Source organism: Peromyscus maniculatus, chromosome 8 (genome assembly GCF_049852395.1).
Source record: "Peromyscus maniculatus bairdii isolate BWxNUB_F1_BW_parent chromosome 8, HU_Pman_BW_mat_3.1, whole genome shotgun sequence".
Lineage (NCBI taxonomy): Eukaryota > Metazoa > Chordata > Mammalia > Rodentia > Cricetidae > Peromyscus > Peromyscus maniculatus.
The window spans coordinates 35,686,207-35,712,939 of record NC_134859.1 but is presented as its reverse complement, the minus strand read 5'-3'; the positions used below and the strand labels follow the sequence as shown (position 1 = coordinate 35,712,939).

The 26,733-nt window shown below is 51.4% G+C and overlaps 1 protein-coding gene across 1 annotated transcript in view; it reads right to left on the bottom strand.

Moving 5' to 3' along the window:
- Positions 1-26,733, bottom strand: part of Col23a1 (collagen type XXIII alpha 1 chain) — a 304,909-nt gene that overhangs the window by 3,324 nt on the left and 274,852 nt on the right. The window contains exons 8-26 of the mRNA XM_016009602.3: positions 26,497-26,523; positions 18,748-18,864; positions 17,901-17,936; positions 15,755-15,781; positions 13,874-13,927; positions 12,672-12,734; positions 12,215-12,259; positions 10,002-10,079; positions 8,409-8,462; positions 7,783-7,827; positions 6,319-6,408; positions 5,405-5,467; positions 5,002-5,058; positions 4,736-4,762; positions 3,797-3,859; positions 3,660-3,713; positions 3,369-3,395; positions 1,433-1,486; positions 1,194-1,280 (exon numbers count right to left, since the gene is read on the bottom strand). Of these exons, the coding sequence (XP_015865088.1) occupies positions 1,194-1,280; positions 1,433-1,486; positions 3,369-3,395; positions 3,660-3,713; positions 3,797-3,859; positions 4,736-4,762; positions 5,002-5,058; positions 5,405-5,467; positions 6,319-6,408; positions 7,783-7,827; positions 8,409-8,462; positions 10,002-10,079; positions 12,215-12,259; positions 12,672-12,734; positions 13,874-13,927; positions 15,755-15,781; positions 17,901-17,936; positions 18,748-18,864; positions 26,497-26,523 (1,068 nt within the window). The remainder of the gene's footprint in view (positions 1-1,193; positions 1,281-1,432; positions 1,487-3,368; positions 3,396-3,659; positions 3,714-3,796; positions 3,860-4,735; positions 4,763-5,001; positions 5,059-5,404; positions 5,468-6,318; positions 6,409-7,782; positions 7,828-8,408; positions 8,463-10,001; positions 10,080-12,214; positions 12,260-12,671; positions 12,735-13,873; positions 13,928-15,754; positions 15,782-17,900; positions 17,937-18,747; positions 18,865-26,496; positions 26,524-26,733) is intronic.

The following is a 26,733-nucleotide window of genomic DNA, read 5'->3' as shown; positions in this document are numbered from 1 at the left end:
GGCTCCGGAGATTTGCCTGTCTCCACCTTGCCAGCACATATCACCATGTCTAACTTCCCATGTGAGTTCTGGGGAACTGAACTCAGGTTCTCACACTTGCAAAGTGATTGACTATTTGAGCCATGTGCTCAAGCTCTGGCTGGCTGTTTTTTGAGACAGAGTCTCACGATGTAGCAGAGGCCTCCAACTTTCCATCCTCCTGCCTCAAGCTCCTGAGTGCTGGGATGGAAGTCTTTATTTTCTCTCCCTAATATCTCAGACCCACCAGGAGGAGGGGAAGGTACAGAGAGCTGGAGGAACTCACTGGAGGCCAGAGGACCGAGTTTGAGCCTGGGTCAGTTTGCACACTCCCCAAACCCTGGCAAGAGTGCCTGGGAGTGAGCATCTGGCCGTCTCAGTGTGGAGACCCAGCTATTTCATTTTCCTGTCCTTTTTGAGGACCACTTATAGACCCTGACATGTAAACCCTCCAGCTTTCTACAAAACAGGAACTGAACTGTGGGAGTTTCACTACCAGGCCTGGTGGGTTATCAAGAGCTTTTGCCATCAGGAAATGAGACAGATATGTGGGGAGGAGGGAAGGAAGGGTGTGTTTATGGAAGGGCCTGGGGAAGAGGCTAGACCAAGCGGCAGGGAAAAAAAAAGATACCGGAAGGAAAGATGCCGCAGGAGAATGAGAGGCCTGGGAAAGGTAGGGTGGTGCGACTTTCCCAGTGACTGAAGAAATCTCAGGCTAGCCTGGTCTCAAGTCCGTAGGAAGTCAGATCCCAGCGAGGTCTTAGGCAGCCATGGCCAGGGTGGGGAAGGGGGGGCTGGTCACTCACTGACTTTGTGACCTACACACACACACACACACACACACACACACACCAAGTCTGTGTGTCTGCTGGGCTTCCCTCTCCAACCCCTAGCCCCATCCCAGGGCACCCCCAAATTTCCGATGACTCTGGAAAAAGCCAGCTCTGTTCCTGTCCTGGTTCCTCTCCACCTCTACCCAAGGTTAGCCTGAGATGGGTCCCCGCTCCAGTCAGCTCTGCCTGGAGGCTGGATACATAGAAGCAACCCGGGGTGGCAAACACTTGCTGGCATCTTTCAGCCACGCTGGTGGGGGGATCGGGTCCACAGCTGGGGGAGCTGTGGTGCTGGCAATGGCACTATGGCTGTTTGGAGCTCCATCCCGCTGAGACACCTACCACGGGGCAGGGCTGGTCAAGGCCTGGGGGGCCCGGCTCTCCCTTTTGACCTTTCACTCCTTTCCGGCCAGGAACCCCTCGCTCCCCCTGCGCAAGAAGGAGACGGTTGGGTAGCCGTTGTGACCCCTCCCCCCCCCCCAGTGACATGCCCCAGGACCCAGCAGCCACCAGGCCCAGCTTTCGGTCCAGCCTCCCCCTCCCTTCCTGCTTGCCCCATCTCCCTCCTCCCTCGCCCTCACCTTCTCTCCACGTTCACTCCGGTCGCCCTTTTCTCCCCTGGGTCCAGGGAAGCCCTGGCAGATGAAAAGGGAAGCCTGAAATGAGGGCCGAGCCTGCTTCTCTGTGACATGACACCTCCGCTCCTCGGTCACCTATCACCCTCCCTCGCCCACACCTAACTGTGGCACCAACTGCCAGGCTCTGACTGTTAGCCTGTGTGCGTGCTGGGTACCAGGTAGGCGCAGGAAAAGAGTACATTCAGGACCCCAGCTCTGTCCCTGGCTGGAAATCCAGTGGAGCCCAGGCTGCGGGCTGGATGCTGGGACGGAAATGGACTTGGCCTGTTTCCTCCCTTATGTCTTCTGGGGCAGGCTATGGGGGGCAGAGGAGGATCTTGCTCAGGCACAGATGTAGGAGACAGATGTGGCAGGGCCATAGGGGACAGGCTGTTCGGATAAGGGATGGGGACTACAGGACGTTGCTGAGGAAGTCACCGTCGAGCTGGGTGGAAGAAGGCTGGGGCTTGCTAGACAGAGAAAGCTCTTAGATACCACAAGGCCTCCCGGGAGGCAGCTGAGGCTACCCCACAGCGGCACAGAGTCTCTTGAGCTTCACCCCATTAGCCTCCCTGGGTCCAGAGCCTGAATGGGGTTCAGCATGGTTACTTTCCAACTGTGTCTCATCAAGGGAAGGTGACCCTCCCAGTCAGGAGCCTGGCTGGTCCCTCTCTTCCCGGCCCATGTGTGCTTACCATGGCAACAACACTCTCTCCTCACAGTCTAGGGCATAGCCCAGAGGCCTGGCAGCTCTACATCAGTCCCATTTCCCTCCCCAGCTACACGACCTTCCCATCTTGCTGACCACTCCAGCTCCAGGTGACAGGGGATCAAGCCGGGCCAGAGAGCAAGCTGCATTCCTATAACCCAAGGATGGCTAGGGTTGATTAGAGAGCCAAAGAGATTTGCCCTGCACCAGTAGAGGGAGGCAAATCTTCCTACTCATTTGGGTCCAGGAGGATACTTGTTTGGAGGGACTGGCTGAACCAGCGTTCTGGTGATTCCCACAGTGGGAAGGCAAAGACCAGAGAGGGAGAAGGCTGGGGGGGGGGGGTGTTGACATGGCTGTGCCCTGTGTTAAATCCCTAGACTTTTCCGTTGTGAGTCATTTGAAGCAGTCTGAACTATTTTTTGTTTTTGCTGTGTTACCAAAGGCGGCCTGACGCAATCAACGTCAAGCTAATGCTTCCCTTTGTCTCTTCACAATACAGCCTTAACCAAGGTCTCATTACTGGTCATCAGTACACTGCAACAGCCTCCTTACTTCTCGTCTCACCTCCCTTTTACAGTCATCCATCCATCCACCCATCCATCCATCCATCCACCCATCCATCCATCCATCCATCCATCTACCCACCCACCCACCCACCCATCCATCCATCCATCCATCCATCCATCCATCCATCCATCCAATCATCCCTCAGCTATCATTCCTGTCCATTAATCCATTTTCACCCATCCATTCACCATCCATCCATTAATCCATTCTCCACCATCTTTTCATCATTCTTCCTTCAGCCACTACCCATCCATCTAACCCCTTTATCCATCATCCATTGTCCATCTGTCTGTGTCTATCCATCCTCTACCATCTGTCAGCCCATTAGCTCATCCATCCACCCTCTACTCATCCATCAAGTTTGTCCATTTTCCACTGTCCCTTTGCTGTCAATCTATCATCCATAGGTTGTACTCCAGGTATGTCCATAGTGACATCTCCAGAGTACTCCAGGGGATGCCACTGGACTTTGCGCTGAGGACATAGGGAAGCCAGTCAGCAGCAGCCCTCAGGGATGGACCACACTTGAGCTAACCAGATTGCTATGTGCGTGGGTAACACCAGAGCAGAAGACGTCTACAAGAGGGCCCAGTCACTCACAGTGAATCATAGGAAACTTACATCGAGTCCTGGCTCTCCAGGTCTGCCCTGAGGAGAGATACAGAGGGTGTGTGAGGGGGTGGAGATGAGATATTATGTACTCAGATGTTGGGGAGTTCAGCCCAGCGGCTGGCAACAGACAAGAGGCAGGGCAGGGTGGTATCACAGAGACATAGTAATTGGTCCTGTGGGGTCCAGGGACGCAGCAGGATGCAGAGGATGAGCCCCCCAAACTGATGACATGATGGGTATGTTGGACACGATGACATGATGTGGTCACAGTAGGCAGGGGCCTCAAGGTAAGGCAGTTACCTTCTCTCCTTTGGTTCCTGGCAGCCCAATAAGGCCCGGTGGGCCAACTGGTCCCTGGGTGGAAAAGGAGAGGGTCAGCTGGCATGGTGGGCATAGGACGCAACACCTCTAGGGAAAACAAAGCTCATGACACTCACAGGCAGGCCGTGAGGGCCTCTCTCGCCCGATGCACCTTTGTCTCCCTTGGCTCCATCCAGGCCCTGGAAGTGAAAAGGAAAACCAGTCAGGAGAGGGGATGGGACAGGCAGGACAAGGAAGTGTGGGTCTGTGTGGGGACTGAAGTGTCCATGACAGGTGGAAGCGAGACAGATGCCAGGCTGTCAGGCCTGGTCCCAGCTTGCTCCATGATAGAGTGAGTCACATGTGTGTACATTTTCCCTTCTTCCACACACAGTGCCCCCGTGATGGTGACCATATACCACAGAAGCAGTTTGGCTGGCCACCACCAGCTTTCTGAAGCCCAGACTTGAACCAGGACCCTCAGCGGATATCTCTTCAAACAATGGTGTGTTGAAGCTTGGGACAAAATAAGATCAGAAACAATGCTTGGTCGCCACACCAGGTCAGGGTTCTGTGACTCCGAGTCCTCCCCAGGGCTTCTGAGCTGGGGAGGGAGAGATTAGATCCTGTATGACAAGAGGTGAGACCAGCTAGTCTTTCACCCTGTGTTTGCCTCTCTTGGGGCTGGCACATGGCGCAATACACTTGAGGTTTTGAGAATATGACATGATGAAATGCATACCAAAGCCAAGACTTCAAGTTCAGGCGGTGGACCGTCAAGATGCAGATGTGTATGGGCAAGAACTGGGGAGGGGGCACGGAAGGGGGAGCAGAGGAAGGTGGCAATGGGCAGTGGGTGGAAATGGGAAAGGAGGCTGATGTAGTGGGAGATGGGCTGGAAGATGGATAGAGTTGGGGTGCCTAGGCAGAGGGAGAAGGAAAGGGCAGAGCCCCAAACGTGGGACGGAGCTGCTCTGGGGCCATTGTTAGGGCACTGGCAATGTACCAGCTGAGCAGGGGCCTCACTCCGTCCATTAATAAAACTTTCTGAATGAACAGGGTGTGTCTGCACTCACCTTGGGACCCTGGATCCCCTGGAGGCCCTGGAGGAAGAAAGCAGATCAGTAGGGCTGTGTGACTGAGTGGAAACTTTTGAGGCAAGACCCTCTTGAATCAGGCTAGTCACTGGCTCCTGAGGCCCGCCCGAGGCTCTGGTGTGTCCCACTGATGTGCCCTGCTCCCCCCAGAGAGAAGCCTTTCCTACCCTGGGCCACCCCCACCCCAGATCCCAGGTTCACTAACCACTCAGTATCCCAGCTGCTTTAGGTTAAAATGTCCTTACCATGGGGCCAGGGGGGCCAGGAGGACCTGGGGGTCCTGGCTCCACTATGATCTGGGCCTAGGAAGGGTTAGAAATGGGTTAGTTACCCTATGCCTGTTACCTCTCATCTGTTCACCCTCTGGAGCTCCCCACATTCTTGCAAGCACTCCTGGGTGCCACACGCTGAACCCTTGGGCAAGGCTCCTTCCTGCCCCCAGAAGGGTGCAGCTCAGTGAGGGACCCTCAGTCTTTCGGGTCTCAACTGGAAGTGGGGTGGAGGGCAGTCTGAGGCTCCAACACTCCCCCTTTCCCACTGTCCTGTGTTGCGTCAGGTAAAGTGGCCTCTCTGTAACCAAGGCTCAGGGACCCTACAAGGTTTGGGTTCAGTGTGGGGGACCCCCCCCCAGTCTCAGTTACCCCTTACCAGGCTCTCTTGTAGGTGGTCAGATGCTGACTCTCCTTTCTCTCCCTTGGGACCATCAGCACCCTAGGGCAGAGTGGCTTGTGAGCTCTTGTTCATCCTGAGGTCACCTCCCTCCCACTGGGCTCCGTTGCCACCCCCCCTCCACTCCCCCACCCCCCCCCACCATGGCAGTGATGAATTGGCCTCTTTCGTTTTTAATCAGTTTTCCCCAAATCACATGCCCTGCGAAGGGAGCAGAGTAGTATGTCAATGGCACAGACTGTGTCTCGAGGTGCAGAGGCTGAGTCATCTTCAGGAATACACAGGAAGGGCTGTGAGGCAACATGGCTTTTCTTTTTCTGTTTTTTCTGTTTTTTTGTTTTTTTTTTTTTTTGGTTTTTCAAGACAGGGGGTCTCTGTGTAGCTTTGGAGCCTGTCCTGGAACTCACTCTGTAGCCCAGGCTGGCCTTGAGCTCACAGAGATCTGCCTGGCTCTGCCTCCTGAGTGCTGGGATTAAAGGCCTGCGCCACCACCTGGCACAAAGGTAGCTTTTCTAATGAGGCCCCAGGAGCAATAGAAATGCTAATGAATCGGGGTGTTTCCTGCCAGCTGCTAGTTGGTCCTCTCCAGTTCATGCTGTCACTAGGACTGGAAGCTTGTTACTCATGTTAGTGGTGAGGAAACCCAGACCATGGGAGATTCCATCGCTGTGCTGGGCTCCAGGGCTGAGAGGTGGGACAGCCTGGGCCACTTAACCTAAGTGAGGTGGATTCTGCCAGGCTGGGCCTCCCTACCTCACCTGCAGGGTTCCTGTGGGGGTGTGGAAGTCCTTCTGTAGCTGAGGTGGTATAGGCTGCAGGGCATTCGTGTGAGGACGCCCCCACACTGCCAACATCAGCAAGTCCCCAGGGTGGGGCCCAGTCCAGCCACCTACCGGAAGGCCTGACAGGCCCATCTCTCCTGTTTCCCCTTTGGGCCCAGCTGGCCCAGGCTCTCCTGGGTCTCCTTTTGGTCCTTTGGGACCCTAAAAGTCACCAGAAAAAGGAATCAGTGGGGATTGATGGGCACTCTCCTTTCTCCTGACCCTTGTGGGCCCTTCAGCTTAACAGGCTTGACCATATACCACACCTGGTTTTTTAATTTGTTCATCCATCCACCCACCCACCCACCCACCCACCCACCCACCCACTCACTCACCCACTCACCCACCCATCCATCCATCCATCCATCCATCCATCCATCCATCCATCCATCCATCCATCCATCCATCCATTTCTATCCTTTCCCGTCTCCATCCTCTTTTTTTGGGCTATGAAGCCAAGGATGACCTTGAGGTCCTGATCCATCTACTTCCAGTTTCTAAGTGTTGGGATTACACACCTAACTCTACACTCCACTTTTTGCCTGTGAGTCTCCACCTCTAGCCCAGGTAGCTGGGAACATTGGCTGAATGCAGTAGGGGAGCTGTGTGGGCACCCCACCCCTGCATTCCTATATGCTTGGGGCAGCTTATGAGGTAGGGGTGGATAGGGAGCATGTGGGATTGTGTGTTCCCTCTGGGACACTCATGAGGCCAACACTTATTTTTAATTAAGAATTTCATTTATTCCTGTTTTATGTGTATGGATGTTTTACACATGTGTGTGTCTGTGTACCACATGAGTGCAGTGCCCACAGAGGCCAAAAGAGAGTTGTATCCCCTGGGATGAGTTACAGATGGTTATGAACCTCCAAGTGGGTGTTGGGAACCAAACCCAGGTCCTCTGCAAGAGCAGCAAGAGCTCTTAACCCCTGAGCCATCTCTCCAGTCCACCCCCACTTTTTTGTTTGTTTGTTTTGTTTTGTTTTTTGTTTTTTGATTTTCTGAGACATGGTTTCTCTGCGTAGTCTTGGCTGTCCTGGAACTCCCTATGTAGACCAGGCTGGTCTCAAACTCACAGAGATCCGCCTGCCTCTGCTTCCTGAGTACTGAGATTAAAGGTGTGCGCCACCACTGGTCAGATACTAGCCCCTTATTTTATTTATTTGTTTGTTTATGTATGTATGTATGTATGTATGTATGTATGTATGTATGTATGTATTTTGCGGTGCTGGGGCTTGAACTCATGGCCTCATGCATGCTAGGCAAGTGCTCTACCACTGAGTTCCAGCCCTCATGAGGCCAACTCTGAGCTCATGTATCAGGAGCTTTGAGTGACAGCGTTCCTTCACTAAACCAATTATGACAGGTCCAAGATGTTCCTCCTACTAGGGATTCAACAGTAAAGGTATATCTATCCACACCTGGGGAGATGCTCACCGATGTAACACACACACACACACACACACACACACACACACACACACACACACACACTACCCAGTATGACATTGACATAGAAATGAAAGGCTCAGAGACCTTCTCTCCATCGATTCCTGGGGCGCCAGGCAATCCAAGTTCACCCTGGAAAGGAACATTTGGCAAAAGGAATTATGCCTTCCTCAATAGCCAGTGGGTTAGTGGCCCAAGGTGGGAGCTGCTGTCTCCCTGGTTAGCTCACAGCCCCCGGGGTTGGGTCCCTGCAGATGGACTTCCAGGAGGGTGCCCACTGTCTCCTGAAGGGCAGCTGGAGTTGGTAGCTGTCACTGCCGGCTGGGGTACTTAAGATTAGGACTGCAGGGTTCAGTGACTTGTTCTAGGTCACAGAGTCCAGGGACGCTAGTGTCAGAATCAGACCCTGCCCAACCTGGGCTCTTGGTTCTGAGAATAGGAGTGATGAACAGGTGTATGCCACAGAATGGCTGTGTACATCTGTGGGCCACTGTATGTCCCAAGGGCTCCGTTCTTCAGTTCAGGCTCTCTTCAAGAGCTAAGGTCTAAAGAAGGGTGCAAGTTGTTTAGGAAGGGGCAGGACCCCTTTCTCTGAGCCCCATAAGTCAGGCTAGTATGCCAGGAGGAAATTGGGGTACACATATCAGAGAGGAGAGGGGAAGTGGGACCTAGAGATGAATGCTTGGGGGTCCCATAAATGCAGCTACACTAACCTTGGCTCCAGGGATCCCTGGTGGCCCCGGGGCTCCCTGTGGCCCAGGAGGACCCTGTATGCAAAAGATCAAGCCAGTTATGGTTAGACAAGACCCTCCACCGCCTACCAAGCCTTCTCACCTCAGGGCTCCAGCAGCTTACTTCCCACCCAGTCAAATCAGCGCTTACAGCATGCAGCTTGGTTTGGCCTTCAAGTCTACAGAGGGGTCAGTAAGAGGGTACTGGCCATTGGAGGAGATACTGGTGTCCACGGCTGGAGGGGCCTCTGTCCTCAGAGAAGTTCTCCTCAAACATGACTTCCTTTATAACGCACCCCTGCTTAAGATTTGGCAGTGGCTCACCTTTGACCCTCAAAATAAGCTTAAGTCTTTTTCTAGCATTCGAGACAGGCCTAATATGCAACCGGAACAACGGCCTGGTCCTGCCACTTCTGCTGGTCCTCTGAACTCACTGACCATCTGGATCTGTTGTCTGCTGTCCCAGAAGTCCCCCAGTCACACGGTAGACTGTGTGTCCACACTGTCTCAAGCGCTGACCTCACTCTAAGCTCTTGTACCAACACACTCAGATGGCCGACTCATGCCCTCCCCCAGAGGCCACATCTTACACAGCTCCTCTGACCTTGTTTCAAGTTCTCCTCTTCTCAGCCAGCCCCCTTCTTATCGATGTCCCCGTTGTGATGGCTCTGGGCTTATTTCCTCCACCCTTCCCTCCTTCTTTAGGGCCAGGCTCAGCACTTATGTCCCAGTGAGCGCCCGGCCTCAAGCCCTCCTCATATCAATGCTCACACACGTACACAACTCCGCCCGGCCACGCCCAGTACACTGGTAGTTTGACATCCTTACACTCAAGAACTCACTAGAGCCTCCATTGCCCATGACATCGAGTCCTCTTCTTACTCCTGTACCCACACCGACCTCCTGGCCCCCTGAATAAGGATTCTACCATGTTTCCCATAAGCCTGGGATATACCATGCACCTCAGGCCCATATCACACCACGCCACACCACACCACAGCACACCATGCAGGCCAGTGTGGGCCATAGTTACCATCAACTTGTACTTCCCAGAGGCCTGTGGGAGGTAACTGGAATTGATACTTAGGCAGGGTGGAGCACCAGTGCCCACTTTAGTCTCTGATGACTACCTCACCCCATCTTATACCCCTCCCTGAACCCAAGAGCAGTTGGCACCATCTCTTTTTGGCCTGGTGCCCAGAGACCACATGGGTCCCAAGGGCTCCTTGGTCAGCCTTGTCTTACTTGTCTCCTTACAGTAATTATTAGAAGCTCTAGCTCTCCTGACAGCCGTACCTAGGAAATCCCCAGAGGCACAGTTGGGTTTGGTGAGAGGGCTTTCCTTTTTTGCCTTGGCCCGTGGGAAGCTCAGGGCTCTTGGAGTCACATTCGCAGAAAGTCTCTCAGCACTGTGTGGATCTCCACACAGGACCAATTTCCACATTAGGTGCCTGAGGAAACCCAGGTCTCTGTGCTGTATTGTCCTTAGTCCCATAGGTAAGACACAGTGAGCCATTGCCCCCTCAGAAATGGACATAAAGGGTGCATCCAGGGCCCCATGAGGAACACTCTTACCTTCAGGGCATCTAAGATCCGGCCATCATAGTCGATTACCACTGTGTCACCTTGTTCTCCCTTGAGGCCTGGGGGACCCTGTGGCAGGAGAGGAAGAGCTGTATCATAGCAGGTGTACCAGTGTGTGTGTGTGTGTGTGTGTGTGTGTGTGTGTGTGTGTGTGTGTGTGTCAGGATCTCTAGGTCAGGCTGGCCTTAAACTTAGTATGTAAGTTAGGATGACCTTGGACTTCTGATTTTTCTGTCTCCACCTTCCAAGTGCTGAGACTACAGGTGATAGGTGTGCACTACCATGCCTGGTTTATGCAGTGTCAGGAACCTAAAGCTTTGAGCCCAGGGCTCCATGTATACCAGGGAAACACTCTAGGGTCTGAGCTACATCCACAGCCTAGAAAGCCTCCTTTTGATGGGGAGACTTTTTTTTTTTGGTTTTTCGAGACAGGGTTTCTCTGTGTAGCTTTGCGCCTTTCCTGGAACTCACTTGGTAGCCCAGGCTGGCCTCGAACTCACAGAGATCCGCCTGGCTCTGCCTCCCGAGTGCTGGGATTAAAGGCGTGCGCCACCACCGCCCGGCTTGATGGGGAGACTTTTAAATGTGTCCAACTAAAGCAACTCAACTGCCCCAAATCCCTTCTAAGCCACTGTGTTGACCAGGGAGGCTGATTCCACCTTATTGACTGAGTCGGGGTCTCTCCATTAAACCCAGAGTTTGCCGATATGGCTAGTCTTGCAACCAGCTTGATCTGGGGATCCCCTGTCTCTGCCTTCCATGGAATTATGTGTTGGCCACCATGCCCTCCCACCTGTCTGTCACACTTGCTTGGTAAGTGCTCTGGCTGAGCCATTTCCCCAGCTCCCGGAGCACAGGGGGTACGTGATGCTCTGGGAAAACGTCCCCAAAGATGGGACACTAGAGTCAGCAGAAAGACATGTTCACACCAGGCAGGAGAGCTGTCGGGGAAGGCAAGGGAGACGAGAAGGGAGAGGCCCCTCACTCTTCCCAACTTCTATTTTGGTCTCTCCCTGGCTGACACTTGCAAGTTTTCATCATAGCAGACAAGCTCATCTGCAAAAGGAGCTGTACTCTTTCTGAGAAATGTCACATACGAGACTGCTAAAAATTTCAAATGAACTATGCCTCAAGTCCAACCGCCTTGGGGCACATGTATAAGGAGTCCTTTGATGTATGTTTTCTCTCCTAACTCCCTTCCAGCTGCAAGCCTTCAGAGTACAAAAAGAAAAGGTCTCTTCGAGGACAGAATTTTGTGGGTAAGGAAAATAAAATATTCCAGGACATGGTTTTTTCCTGACATCTAAGTTTAGCCCTAGATTAAGTAGCTTTAAAATCCCAGATCACATATATAGCTGAACTACTTAGGCACATCCCCCTCTTAATACCTGCACTCGATTCTCTTCCAGTGCACATCTTTCTGCTTCATAAACAAACTCGCTAACTTGCCCTGCTCTTGGGGCAGGAAAGATGGCTCAGTGGTTAAGAGTGCATACATACTGCTCTTGCAGAGGACCTGAGTTTGGTTCCCAGCACCCACATCAGGCAGCTCACAACCACCTGTAATTCCCGCTCCAAGAGATCTGATGCCCTCTTCTGGCCTCTGCAGGCACTGCACTCACATGCACACCCCGACCCCCCAGGTACATATATATACATAATTAAAAATAACATCTGTGGTGGATGTCAAGGACCAGGGTGAACCTGAGTAGAGTCCCCCAGGCTCTGAGTGGGGCTCCTTAGGTTAGACTGCTGGCAGTATTGAGTTACATTTCCAGGTGCTGGTGACACTTGAGTTGGTTATAAAAGGTCTGGGGGCTAGAGGCTGGAAAGATGGTTCAGTAGTTAAGGGCACTTGCTTTTCTTGCAGAGGGCTTGAAAAAGCAAGGCCATCCCAAAGCAGGCACAGTCATGCCTAATGATAACTAGAAGACCAATGTTTGAATATGCAAAGAAGATTCTAGAAGAGTATACAGTTAGCTGGGAAGGGAGAGAGCTCTTACTTAACAAGTGGGATTCTCCCCTTTATACAGCCATATTTTAATTTTCACTATAGGCATGTGGTATGAAAAGTTTTACAATCACCAAAAAATTTAAGAAAAAAAGATGCCTAGGGCTTGTTGCTTCACCAACCCCCTGGGACCCCCGCCGGGGACAAGGGACTTCTGGATCCCACCAGTGTGGCCAGAAGGAATGCTGCTTACCCGAGGCCCTGTGGCTCCATCTGCACCTGGGTGGCCGGGCTCCCCCTGTGGAGACACATGGATGTCTGCTGGTGTGTGAGATTCCTATGCTCCATCTCACCTCCGTCCCCTCTTCTCCAAAGAGGCCAGCGCCCATGTGCTGGGGCCTCATAGCCCGTGTAGAAGAGCAGCCGTCTACACTGAGCAGTGGTGGAGATTCTGAGGCCCAGGAGCCCAAGACTACATGATAGCTTACCCCAGAGCTGGGCCTGAATGAGGCCTTGCCGCTGGCTCTGAACCATGGACCACCCTCCCTCAGACCACCCTGCTTGTGAGTCAAAGGGGACCCCTGGTCCAGGCCCTCTGGGACTTGCTCTTTAAAAGTGCAAATTAAGAGGTAAAATCACGCTGTCCCCTGGTGACTGGGTGACAGTGTCAATGGGGTCTTCAGGTACTAGGCGGAGCATTGTGATATCACCTTCAGTCCTGGGGCACCGTCCGCTCCATTCTCTCCTTGGGGCCCCACATCCCCTGGCTCACCCTGAAATGGAGAAATTAACAGTGAAAACAAGCAAAGGTGCTAGCCTGGGGCCACTGGGCCTTGTGCTCAGGCCTCCTGGTGAATGTGGTCCTTCTGGGCTGGGGGATGGAGCTCAAAGCTCTCGCTAGCCTGAGGGGTTTAGGACCACGACCATCCCCTTTTGGTCTGGATCTTGGCACACACCTGGGGTAGCTCAAGAGACTTTGCAGGTGCACATATATGTGAGTGCACATGTGAGTGCACATGTATGTGAGCACACATGTATGTGTGGAAGTCAGGGGGACTCTGAGTGTCGCTCCTTGAGCACTATCTATAGTTTCTTCTGTTCTTGTTTTTGAGACAGGATGTACCTCCCTGGCTTGGAACTTGCTGCATAAATAAAGCTGGCAGCCAGCAAGGCCCAGGGAGCTGTCGGTCGGTCGTCCTCCTTAGTGCTGGGCAGCCACCGTGCCTGCTTCCTTAAATCAATAAATTCCCATTTTGAATTTAGCTTTTGAGACAGCTCTGGCTGTCCTGGAGCTCACAGAGATCTGCCTGCCTCTGCCTCCCGAGTGCTGGGATTAAATGAATGTACCACCGCACCTGGCCCCCGCCTTTAAAAAAATGTGGGTTCTGGGGATCAAATTCACATCTCTGTCCTTGCAAGGCAGACATTGGACTGACAGCCATCACTTCAGTCTCTTGGGCCTCTTCTGAGTCAGAGTCTCACTTTGTAGCCCAGGCTGGCCTCAAACTCAGATCCTCCTGACTCAGCCTTCTGAGTGGTGAGATGATGGGTGTGTGCCACCATGAGACAACTTGGAGGCAGGCTGGCTTGGTGGCTCTTGGTGGCTGTGACAAAGGGCTTGGGGCACAAGGTGTGACGATAGCATCCTGTCCCCAGCTTGGCACTAGGCAGGGCATGGAGGGACTAAGGTGGGAGCCGAGAAGACTTCGGGTAGGGGAGACAGATGGTCTGGATAAGCAGCCAAGCTGCGGCCAAGGTGTCCAGGGCCCACTGCTTCCTCCCTCTGGCCTGTCCTGGGAATTGGCCCAGAGCCCCATGAAGTGAAAGGGCCCGGAAAGGGGCACCTCTAGGTAGATGGCAACTTTGGAGGGTGAAGGGTAGCAGACTCTGAGGAAGAGGGCTGTGTACTTACCTTGGGCCCTGGGGGTCCAGGGAGTCCTGGCTGGCTGGGCATCCCATCATCCCCCTGAGAAGATAACAGCTGAGGCTGAAGCCACCGCACGTGGACATGTGGGCCACACTTTTGAGTGGTCCAGCTGGCCCCGACCTGCTCTAGACTCACGGCACACCTGTCTGGTCCAGGCGCTAGTGGCAGGGTCCTCCCCGCACTTAGCCCTCTAAGGCAGGGCCTGAGCAGAACCATCTCAGTCCCTACAACAGCCTAGAACCAGCTTCAGTAGGGTTTCTGTGGACACGGGATGGACAAGTGAACGGGAGCAAATTCACCAGTCAACAAAGAGCTGGTGAACATTCCTTAGGGACCAGAGCACACACAGTCCCTGATCTGTGGACATGAGGGTTAAAACAGAAGGCACTGTGCCTACCTAGCACATGGGGAGGGACCTAGGGACAGCCAGCCTTCTGGGGCATGGGGCAGTTTTGCTGAGACTTGAATGGGAAGAGGCAGCCAGCTTGTCACAAAGCAGAGAACATTCCAGGCCCGTGCTCAGTTCTCAAACCAGTGATCCAGAAGGCTGACTAGAGAGACCCCGGCCACACCCCAAAGTCTCAGGTGGGCCTCGGGTGAGCTGCAGTTTGCTTTCCTTCTCCCTCCCCTCCCCTCCCCTTCCCTTCCTTCCCCTCATCCCCTCCCCCTTTCTCCTCTTTCTCTATCTTCCCCTCTTCCTCCTTTTGATGTAGGGTTTCATGTAGCCCAGGCTGGCCTCGAACTCACTACGTAGGCAAGGATCACTCTTCTGCTTCCACTTCCAGAGTGCTAGGATTACAGGTGTGCACCACCACACCTAGCTTACCCTGTGCTGCGGGTCAGACCCAGGGCTTTGTGCTCCTCGGACATTCTGCCCCCAAGCTACTTCCCTAGCAACCAGAATTTGCATTTCTGACAAGACTCCAAGTGATGGTGACAGTGCTGGGGATTCGAACCTAGGTCCTCATGCTTAAAGAGCAAACATTTTAACCCACTGAACCATCTCCCCAACCCCTAGCAAAGGAGATTTTTAAGACAGTGAAATTCTGTTAGGTATGTTACTGGAGGGTACAAGTCACTACACACTTGTCCCACAACAGCACTAGGCACCCTCCTGTGAACGGTGGACTTCGGGGGACAACGTGCCAATGTAATTTCTTCAGTTGTGACACATGTACCACTCTGACGGGGGATGCTAACAACAAGGGACGCTACATGAACTACACATATGAGAGGCAGAGGTGTGGGGGTGTGGGGTGGTGTGGTGGGGTGTGCGGGCCATACAAGAAAGCTCTGTACCTTTCCTTCAATTTTGCTGTGAATCTAAAACTACATAGAAAATAAAGTATTTTTAAAAACCAGAACTGGGCAGTGGTGGCGCACGCCTTTAATCCCAGCACTTGGGAGTCAGAGGCAGGTGGATCTCTGTGAGTTCAGGGCCAGCCTGGTCTACAGAGTAAGTTCCAGGACAGCCAGGGCTACACAGAGAAACCTCGAAACAACACTACCACCAAAACCAACCAACCAACCAACCAACCAACCAACTAACCAACCAACCAACCAACCAACCAACCAACCAACCCCACAAGCAAACAAAACAACCCCCAGCCCCCAAACCAAAAACAACCACAAACCCCTACAGCCAAGGTGTCTCGTGATTCAACTCTTACAACTTGATGTGAAGTCAAGGCAGGAAAGATAGGCCATGCCCCCATTTAACAGGTGAGTAAACTGAGCCCTACAGTTGCAGTGACCTGTCTCTCCTTTGAACTGAGTCTCTTAACCTCCCTACCTCAGTCTCACTGGGGGAAGTTGGGAGAAGGTGGGGAGCGAGGCGAAGGAGCAGAAGGGGTGCTGAGCACTCACCTTGGGTCCTGGAGGTCCCTTGGGGCCCTGGAACAAGAGAAGGGAGGTGTTAGAAGGGGAGTGAAGGCAGGAAGGTCAGGGTTCGAGTTCAAGGTCATCCTTGGCTACATAGTGAATTTGGGGCCAGTCTGGGATACATGAGACCATGTCTCAAAAACGCCAAATCAGGGCTGGTGAGCTGACTCAACCAGTAAAGGCACCGACCGGATGCCGAAGCCTGGAGATGATCTTAGTTTAATCCCTGGACCCACACATCGGGAGGAGAGAACCAACTTCTCCAAGTTGTCCTCTGATTTCCATGTGGGTGTAGTGGTGTGTGAGTGCCCCACACAGATACAATCATGCACGTGCACACTCACACACACACACACACACACACACACACACACACACACACACAATCATAAAAATAAAAAAAAAACCCAAATAAAACAAAGGAAAAGAAAACCAATACCCAAAACTAAACAAAAGAAAAAGAAAAGCCAGGGAGCTGGAGAGATGGCTCAGCGGTTAAGAGCACTGGCTGCTCTTCCATTGGTCCTGAGTTCAATTCCAGCATCCACACGGCAGCTCACAACTGTCTGTAACTCCAGTTCCAGGGGACCTGACACCCTCACACAGACACAACAACAATGCACAGAAAACAAACAAAAAGAACAACAACAACAATACCCCCAGGCCCCCCCAACAATGAAGGATCTGAAGCCCTTTTCAGGGCTCCAAGGGAACTATGCACCCATGTGGTACACAAATGTATATGCAGGCTAAAGATCCATATACATTAAATAATAAAATGATAATAAATGAAATAAAAAAAGAAAACCTAAACCAAAACAACAAAACACCCCCCCCCCACCAAAAAAAAAAAACCAACCAAAAAAAAAAAAAAAGAAAGAAAAGGAAAAAGAAAAAAACCCAAATTCTAGCCGGGCGTTGGTGGCGCACGCCTTTAATCCCAGCACTCGGGAGGCAGAGCCAGGCGGATCTCTGTGAGTTCGAGGCCAGCCTGGGCTACCAAGTGAGCTCCAGGAAAGGCGCAAAGCTACACAGAGAAACCCTGTCTCGAAAAAAAAATCAAAAAAAAAAAAAAAAAAAAAGAAAAAAAAAGAAAAAGAAAAAGAAAAAACCCAAAATTCTGACACATCCAAAAAGTTGGATACACTTCATGGAAACTGCTGTATGTGTGTGTGTGGGGGAGTCATTCTCAAAATTATCCATGCAGCCTGGAGAGATGGCTCAGTGGTTAAGAACGCAGCCTTCCAGGTGCTCCTGGGGCTGTCTTGTCATTTTCCTTTCATCAAGGGTGACATCACATCGCAGAGGAAGAGGCAGGCGTGGCTAGAGGCAGAGGTGCTCAGCCAAGACCTAGGGCAGCCTCCTTGCGCCTCGAGCAGTGGCTGTGTCGGGGCTCAAAAGGTGACAGAGGAACTGGGACTCTCATCGAGGAAGAGAGGTTCTAGAACTCTGTCCAGGTTGGGGACACAGGGATGGGCACACAAGCATGTACCTCTCCATAACCCTGGGGTGGGGATGTGAGGCGGGGGGGGGGGCTTATCTCGTCCACTTGATTAGATTCAGAATCACCATGGAGGGCTGGAGAGATGGCTCAGAGGTTAAGAGCACTGGCTGCTCTTCCAGAGGAACTCTTCCTGAGTTCAATTCCCAGCACCCACATGGTGGCTCACAACCATCTATAATGAGATCTGGCGCCCTCTTCTGGCGTGCAGGCATACATGCAGACAGAATCACCATGGAAACACACATGGGGTGCGTCTGTGAGGGCATTTCTGGAAAGGTTCAGCTGAATGGGGACGACCCACTAAAAGTGGGCAACACTGTCTCATGGACTGGGGGGTCCTGGACTGAGTAAAAGGGGAAGGTGGGTGAGCAGCAGCATTCACAAGTCTCTGCTTTCTGACTGTTCACACTGTGTGACCAGCTGCCTCAGGCTTCTGCCACCACGCCCTCCCCCCAATGATGGACAGTACCCTCAGCCTATGAGCAAAATTGGTCTTTCTTACTTGAAGTCTCTTTTGCCAAGCACATTGTCTCCCCCCACCCCCCTAGCCACAGCCCTGCACTCAGGCTTCCCTCCCCTGGAGCCACAGCCCTGCACTCTAGCCTTGCAAATACCCTGGACACTCACCATCTCGCCATCTTGTCCAGGTTCTCCTTTGGGACCCTAAGGAGGTATGTGAAAATAGCAGTGAGTGAGTGACCCACGGATGCCACATTAACTGAGCCTGAATCTCATGCCAGGACATGGCCAAGGGTTCTAAGTAGAGCATCCAAATTCACCTTCTTTCAGCCCTGAGAAGTGGTTGTTATAATGTCCCCACTTCACAGATGAGAAGCTTGAGGCTTTGGGAGTTATGCACCTATTGTGACAATGGATGGATAGGCCAACTGAGAGGACCAGTCCTGATAGGAGCCCCTGGTTATCTAGTAGAGTCCCTGCACTGGAGGGAAGGACAGGTTGGAGTCTCTGGGATGAGAGGACTATTTTCTGTGGACTGGCCTCACGTGGCCTTGGGGAGAAACTGAGGCTCATTATTAGTTAGTACTGAGGGAAAGAGAGCAGGGAGAGGAATAGGGATTGGTGGAGAATTGCAGATAAAGGGCTCACCTGCGGGTCTCTGGGTCAGAGTTGGGGTGAGGATTTAGACTGAGCTTGCAACTCAAGGTTAGGGTCTATGGGTCTTTTAGGGTTAGACTTGGGTTTGCGGTCAGGCTCAGAGGCAGAGTCTGAATAATAGTCTGAGCTGGGGCATGGGACAGAATTTGAGGTCAAGGTCCTGATTAGGGCTAAGAAGCAGATCAGCTGCGGATGGAGTCAGAGTTGGGTCTAGGCTGAGTGTGTGCATTGGGTAACAGTTGGTGTTGGGCCTGCTGAGAATAATGCTGGTTGGGAGTTGGCTCTGGGAATCAGGGTTCAGCGTGTGAGCCAACATAGGACCAGCTCTTGGAGGCCTCAGTTCCATGCCTTCTCTTACCGCTGGGCCTTGAGCTCCTCTGGGGCCGTCTTTCCCAGTGTCACCAGGAGGGCCTCGGGCCCCAGGTGGTCCGGGGGGCCCAGGAGGTCCTGCAGCTCCATCTTGCCCTTGGGCTCCCTGAAAGACATAGGGTTTGACTTGACCCTGAGAATGAGAGCGACGGTAAGGTTCGAGCTTCCAGAAAGGGGCTTTCTTAGATGGGCAACCCTTGTGTCTTCCTTTTGCCCAGCCTTCCTTGAGGCGGGCACAGGCTTTGAAATTGAACTTCTTGGTAGCTGCAGGAGGGGACCTTGGTGGAACAGACCCAACAGGACCCAGCTGCCACCTTCTCAGCATCTGAAGCCTGGATCTGTTGTCAGGAGGAGAAATGGCATGTGCCGGGTGGGTGAGACAGTGTCCTGTCTGGCTGCATTAAAAGGGGCAGACATGCACGACTGGGCATTTATTTTATGCTCACACACAACTGCATGTGGCTATTTGTGGTAGCTTTCTTTGTAACTGCCCGAAATGGAAGCTCTCAAAATATCCCTCCCACAGGTGAGAGGCTGAGTTCTGTGTCATATTATAGCATGCCACTCAGCAGTAAACAGAAAAGGAACAGGCAAAGCCCAGCACTTGGGAGGTTGAGGCAGGACGACTGCTGTAAACTTAAGGCCAGCCTGAATTACAAATGAGTTCCAGAGCCAGATGGTGGTGACACACGCCTTTAGTCCCAGCACTCAGGAGGCAGAGGCAGGCGGATCTCTGTGAGTTCGACAGAGTGAGTTCTGCTACAGCCAGGGCCATACAGAGAAACCCTGTCTTTAAAAACCAACCAACCAACCAACCAACCAACCAACCAACCAAACAAACAAACAAACAAACAAACAAAAACAGCCCAATCAACTAAAAAAACCAAAATGAGTTCCAGACCAGCCTTGGCTACAAAGTGAGATCTTGTTTCAAAAACAAAAACAGAGGATATAGTGATCCCAGGATGTCACTCGGGGGCAGAGCCAGGAGGAGTTCAAGGTCATCCTTGGCTACATAGTGAATTTGAGGTCAGTTTGGGATACATGAGACCCTGTCTCAAAACATCTAAACCAGGGCCAGTGAGACGGCCGAACTGAAAAAGGCACTGGCTCCCAGAGCCTCATGACCTTGGCTCTGGGACCCACAGAGTGGGCAGAGAGAACCGACTCTCTCAAGTTATCCTCTGAACTCCATGTTTGTGCCGTGCTGTGTGTGTGCCCACACATATTTACATGCACACCAAAAATACGTTATTAAAAAAGTCCAAACTGTAAAGTCCAAACCAAAACAGAGGAAAATGAAAATTAAAACAACATACCCCTCCATCAAAAAAAAAAAAAAAAGAAGAAATACATTTTTTTCTTTTGATTTTCTGAGACAGGGTTTTTCTGTGCAGCCTAGCTGTCCTGGAACTCACTCTGTAGACCAGGCTGGCCTCGAACTCACAGAGATCTGCCTGCCTCAGCCTTCTGAGTCTGAGATTAAAGGCGTGTGCCACCACCACCCAGTTTAGAAATACATTTTTGATACATGAAAAACTTGTGTACTATAGGGAAACTATGCTAAATGAAAAAAGTCCCCCAAAGTTATACATGGACCTAGAGAGATGGCTCATCGGTTAAGAACACTTACTGCTCTTCCAGAGGACCTGGGTTCAATTCTCAGCACCCATTCCCAGCAATGGCAGCTCACAACTGCCTGTAACATCGGTTCCAGGGGATCTGACACCCTCTGGCCTTTGCAGACACTGTATATACATGCTGTACATCAATCATGCAGGCACACACACATATACAAATACAAATATTAAATCTTAAAAATTATTTTAAAAAGTTATACACTGTATGATATTTCACACACTTGATATTCTTTTTTTGTTGATTTGTTTTGTTTTTTGAGACAGGGTTTTTCTGTGTAGCTTTGGGGCCTTTCCTGGAACTCACTCTATAGGCCAGGCTGGCCTTGAACTCACAGAGATCCACCTGGCCCTGCCTCCTGATTCCTGGGATTAAAGGCATGAGCTACCACTGCCCGGCAAAATTCTTTTTTTTAAAAAAAAAATGTTTAAAAAAATTTTCAAGACAGAGTTTCTCTATGTAACAGCTCTGGAGCCTGTCCTGGATCTCACTCTGTAAACCAGGCTGGCCTCAAACTCACAGGGATCTGCCTGCCTCTGCCTCCTAAGTGCTGGGATTAAAGATATGTGCCCGGCGCCTGATATTCTTGAGTGGAAAAGTTAAACAGTTGGAAATTAGTGGTTGTCAGGATCTAGGGGTGAGGGAGGGAGGTGATCCTATATAGGAAAGGAGAGCATGAGGGATCTTTGTGTGGGCTATGAGTCCATGTAAGTTAACACTATATGGAAGAAAAAATACCTGTACACACAGACACACACAGACACACACAAACAGACACACACAGACACAAAGACACACACACACACACACACACACAGACACACACACACACACACTAGGTTTTCTGTATCCCAATAACAGGTTTCTCCTCCACACAGTAAGCCAGATCAAGCCGAACTGAAAAAGCAGAACAGGTTTATTTGAGCACAGCCACTCCCAGGTGGGTTCTCCAGTCCCAGAGATGGAGGCTGGAGAAGTCACGCGGGAACTAAAGCTGGGAGGTCATACAGGCCAGGGCTGATGATGACACTACAGGCTGGGTTTGTGCCCAAGGATGGCCAAAAGCTGCAGTGCTCAGGCGGGGACTCGGGCTGCTGGCGGCAACAGGGCAGGAAGTTGCAATAGTCGCCAGGAATGCCACACTGGGCTTTTGGCCCCTTTTCTTTGTTGGAGATTCTCCGAGAGGGCGGGTTTGGAGAGAGAGAGAGACAGGAATGGAGCTTTTGAAGATCATGCAGGGGTGAGCTGGAGGTTCAACCGAACAACACACACACTCATTCATACACACATCCATGCACACTCATATACATACATGCATGCATAATACAGTCACATTTGCACACACTCGTTTACAGATGCTCACACACTCATGCACACACAGTTAAACACATACACTCACATACGCTTGTGCTCACACACTCACGCTCAAGCGCAGACACTCGTGTACACACAAGCATGTGTAAACTGAGGAAGTCTGAGTAAGGCTGGTTGGGTTGAATCACCATGGGCTTCCAGATTGACAGGTTGGACCACAGGGGTGCATGATGTCACCTTAGGCACAACTGCATGAAAGGTACACAGGGACTTATTTACCACACGTGCAAGTGAGTTTACAGTGACAGGCAAGTAAGGGTCACACAGTCTACATCTCACAAAACCTCTGACTCTCTACCCTGTGTTAGTACCAGGTCAGACCTCAGGCATGCCGAAGCCCCCCATCATGGCCCACTCTGCATGGCACATGCATGGCACAGGTGATGGACCATGGTGTAGTGGCTCCCGACTTTCTGGCAACCAGGAAAGGAAGAAGCCTTTTGTGAACCCCGCAAACACCTCCTGTAGAGTGTAGATGGTCTCACACAGCCTCTCTGAACTGCTGGCCAGGGCCAAACTACCTCCCATCATGCAGATGAAGAGCCTGGGGGCCGGGGATGGTAATTGTTTACTTAGGGCTAGGGCTACTGAACTAAGAAAAACTGAACCTTCTCCTGCTGCCAGGGCAACTGGTCTTTAAAAAAATTATTTAAAATTTTTTTTTCCAAGACAGGGTTTCTCTGTGTAGCCCTGGCTGTCCTAGAACTCACGGAAATCCACCTATCCCTGCCTCCTGAGTGCTGGGATTAAAGGCATGCACTACCATGCCTGGATTTATTTTTAGGTTTTTAAAAAAAATTTAAAATTTTCATTTATTTAATGTATATTTATGTTTTTTTCCTGCATATATTGCCTGGTACCCATGGAGGTCAGGAGAGAGCATTAGGTTCCCTGGAATTGGAGTTAAAGATGATTGTGAACAGCCATGTGGGTGCTGGGAATCGAACCTACGTCCTCTGGAAGAGCAGCCAGTGCTCTTAGCTGATCAGCCATCTCTCCAGCTTCTATTTCTAGCTTTTTCCCCGTGTGTGTGTGTGTGTGTGTGTGTGTGTGTGTTTGCAGATACATGGGCACACACGTGCTTGCATGCATATGTGCCTGAGGTTGATGTCAGGAATCCTCCTCAATAGCTCTTCTACCTATTCATTGAAGCAGGGTCTCTTAATCAGAGCCAGAGCTTGGTAGATGAGGCTTGACTTGCCAGACATCTTGCCATGGGATTCTTCTGTCTGCCTTCTGAAGCTGGAATTACAGGTGAGCTGCCACACTCACTGGGCACGTTGTTTCTGTTCTAGGGGTTCGAACCCCATGCCAGAATGGCAACTGGTCTTTTTCAGATATTCTTTTCCACCTGTGTCTCCTCCCTTACCAGGAAAGAGCTCACCTCTCTGGCAGACTGTGTTTCACACACATATCACTCAATTTTCTCAATAAATGACTGGCAGCTCTCTACGGCTACCACTCAGATTTCCTGCTCAGTATGCCATGGCCAGGGCCCTGATCAGAGAGTTTTAAGTCTAGACCCTGAATTACCATTGCGATTGGATATCCGGTCTCAGTAAAGATGAGTGGACACCCCTATTTCATTCAGGACTGAATCCAGAAGGATTCGATTCTCCCTTCTGCTGTTCATTTGCTCATAGCTCAGAGGCTCCGGATTGGGCACTCCTGGCTTGGACTCAACTTATCAAGACAGAAACGATTTTTGATTCCTGTACAGGCTTTTGTTTTTTGAGACAAGGTCTCACTAGGTATCCCTAGCCCTGGCTGGTTCAGAGCTTGCTATGTAGACCAGGCTAGCCCTGAACTCACAGAGATCTGCCTGCTCTGCCTCCTGCTACTTGGAGTAAGGTGTGTGCCCCTCCTTATTTTTTTTCCTAATTACCCCCCTCTCTCTCCAGGATTAGATGGCTGAGGTCTGGCCCTGAAAACACAGGGTGAGTAAGGGTTGGGGAACACAGCAAACTAGCAGGCCAGGCCCCCTCACTCAGACAGTCTACCTTAAGGACACGGAGATTGTACCCACGATGATCTCTACTTATAAAGCCTGTGTTGAGCCGTGGGAAAACCATCTGGATGGCAAACAGGTGGTGTGGTCAGAAAAGCAGGAAAGGACTGCAAAAATCACAAGGCAAAGCCACCTAACGCAGCCCAGAGAAAGGCAGTTTATGGCTGGGTATGCTGAACCGAACCAATACTCATTTTTTCAACCTCCTGTGACAGACTAGAATAGAAGGGAATAGCATAGCATAGCACAGTATAGCACAGTATAGAATAGTACAGCACAGCACAGCATAGCATAGCACAGTATAGAATAGCACAGCATAGCATAGAATAGCATAGTATAGCAAAGCATAGAATAGTACAGCATAGCACAGCATAGCATAGAATAGTACAGCATAGCACAGCATTGCATAGCATAGCATAGAATAGTACAGCATATCATAGAATAGTACAGCATAGCATAGCACAGCACAGCATAGAATAGTACAGCATAGCACAGCATAGATAGTACAGCATAGCATAGAATAGTACAGCATAGCATAGCATAGCACAGCACAGCATAGAATAGTACAGCACAGCATAGAATAGTACAGCACAGCATAGAATAGCATAGCACAGCATAGCATAGTACAGCATAGCATAGAATAGTACAGCATAGCATAGAATAGCATAGCACAGCATAGCATAGTACAGCATAGCATAGAATAGTACAGCATAGCATAGAATAGCATAGCACAGCATAGCACAGAATAGTATGCAGCAGGTGTGATGCTGGGTGGAGCTCCTAACAGGCGGGACAGCTGTCACTTCCGGCTTCTTAGAAAGCTGCTCCCAGCTGGGCGGTGGTGGTGCACACCTTTAATCCCAGCACTTGGGAGGCAGAGCCAGGCGGATCTCTGTGAGTTCAAGGCCAGCTTGGTCTACAGAGTGAGTTCCAGGAGAGGCACCAAAACTACACACAGAAACCCTGTCTGGAAAAACCAAAAAAAGAAAAAGAAAAAGAAAGGAAGAAAGAAAGAAAGCTGCGCCCAGAAGCCTCTCTAAGAACCCAGTGCCAAATAAGGAGGAAGCCCCAGGATGCATGGGAAGCCACATTGGCTGCTTCCTAGCTGAGTGGGAGCAGACCACATCAATGATAAACTTGTGAGGGGCGTCATCACCTGGGCCCCCAGAACACTCTGCCTGTAGCCCATAAGAGAGACCTTGGTTAACTCCAGGGACCCTGGGAGATAAGGGTGAATTGTCCTTTCAAGCCACCAAAGCCTTTCTGTGGGGGAGGGGACTTAGTTCACGGAGGGCTGGAACAGCAAGGCAGGAGGAGGCAGGGTATCCCTGGGAAGGCAAGGAGCTTTGGAAGAAATGGTCTATTTGGTGAACTCCGGACCCGATGGATCCTGATCACTGCAGGCTGGGCAACCCTATGGGAAGATTAACTTTCATAAATCCCATCTGAAACCAGCATTTCCCCCAGCAGTCACATGGTAAGGGAAATATCCTTTCTTTGACTTCAGAGAAATCTCACCACCTCTGTGGCCCTGGTCCTGACCTCTGTCAATGGCCCAACAGGGGACAGCTCTGCTCATCAAAACTCAGCCTGTCTCATCCCCCTGCCCGCTCCAGCTCTTGTTATCACAACAAACACCCTGTGACGTGGGCCCCACTATTGTCATTTTATAAAACCTGGGCTCTGAGCCTTGAAGTTGCAGAGCTGGGTCTTGCTTGTCCACCCTGACCACAGAGCTCCAGCCTGTGGTGCTCTCTGCCCTTTCTCCCCCTCTCTTCATCCGCCAGAGACAGTGTTCTGGGTCCAAGCAGCTCACACATTCTTCACCCAATCCCGCCCTAAGATGAGAGACTGTTGGTGTGAGCGAGTGGCCTTTGCACCAATATGTTCTGGGGCCCCAAACCTTCTTCCACATGACCCAGTCTTTCTCTGGGCAGCTAATGCCTACCTCTTAGTCTCTGTAGTCAGGGGACTCTGCCCAGAACGTTCCAGAAATGGTGAGGACATCATGTCTAGGGCTACTTAAGTGCTCCTCTGCCAAGACCCACTTTTAGGGACCACCTAAGACTCAGCACAAGCACTTCTAGGTTTCTGGACCCAGGGGACACAGGTAGGCTGGAGGGGACACCTGTCTTCTGTCCCCATGCTGAGTCCTGCTGTCAACAATTGACATTTCTGGTTATAATGAATCTTCACAGAACTTGCTGTGTGTGTGTGTGGGGCGGGGTGGGGGTGGGGGTTGGTGGTGGCAGATGTTACTGCCTCATGGTTGAAGGGTCTGAATTTCTGGGAAAAGTCACCCGTCAAGGTCATGGGTCTGGGAGGTGACAGGGCTGAGCTCTGGGATCAGAACTGCTGACCTCAAGACCTTCACCTTTTCCTGAGTGCCAGCTGTCTCATGAGATGGTCAGCTTCTGGTCGTGACCAGGGCTAACCCCACTGTCTGGCCACCATGGCGACAAGCATGGCAACCAGGACATCTGCCAGATACTGTCATCTATGTGGGAGGTAGCAGCCTCAATTAGGTGAGGGTGAAACCTGGGGGCTTTCACGGGGGTTGGGGGGCAAAGGTGGAGAGGAGAGGCTGTCTCGCTTGCCTTTTTTCTGGGATAAGCTGTGGTGAGCTGGGACCCCCGGAGAAATGCTAGAAATGCCTTATTATAGTAATATCAAACAAACCATGTGTAGCGGATGAGGGAGGTGGTGCTCCATTCTTACCCGCGGGCCGAAGTCTCCTGGTGCACCCTGGGAACCAAACACAGGGAAATGAATGGCCACTGATTACATTATTTCTCCGCATTTCCTCTTGAACATTCACTCTGTGCTTGGTGTAAATTCTAATGAAAACAACAGGCTGGCCTTATTTTACCTCCTCACTTCCAATGAGGACAGTGAGGCTCAAAGAGGTTAAGGGATTACATCCGAGGTCACACAGCCAGCATGGAGCCAGGCAGT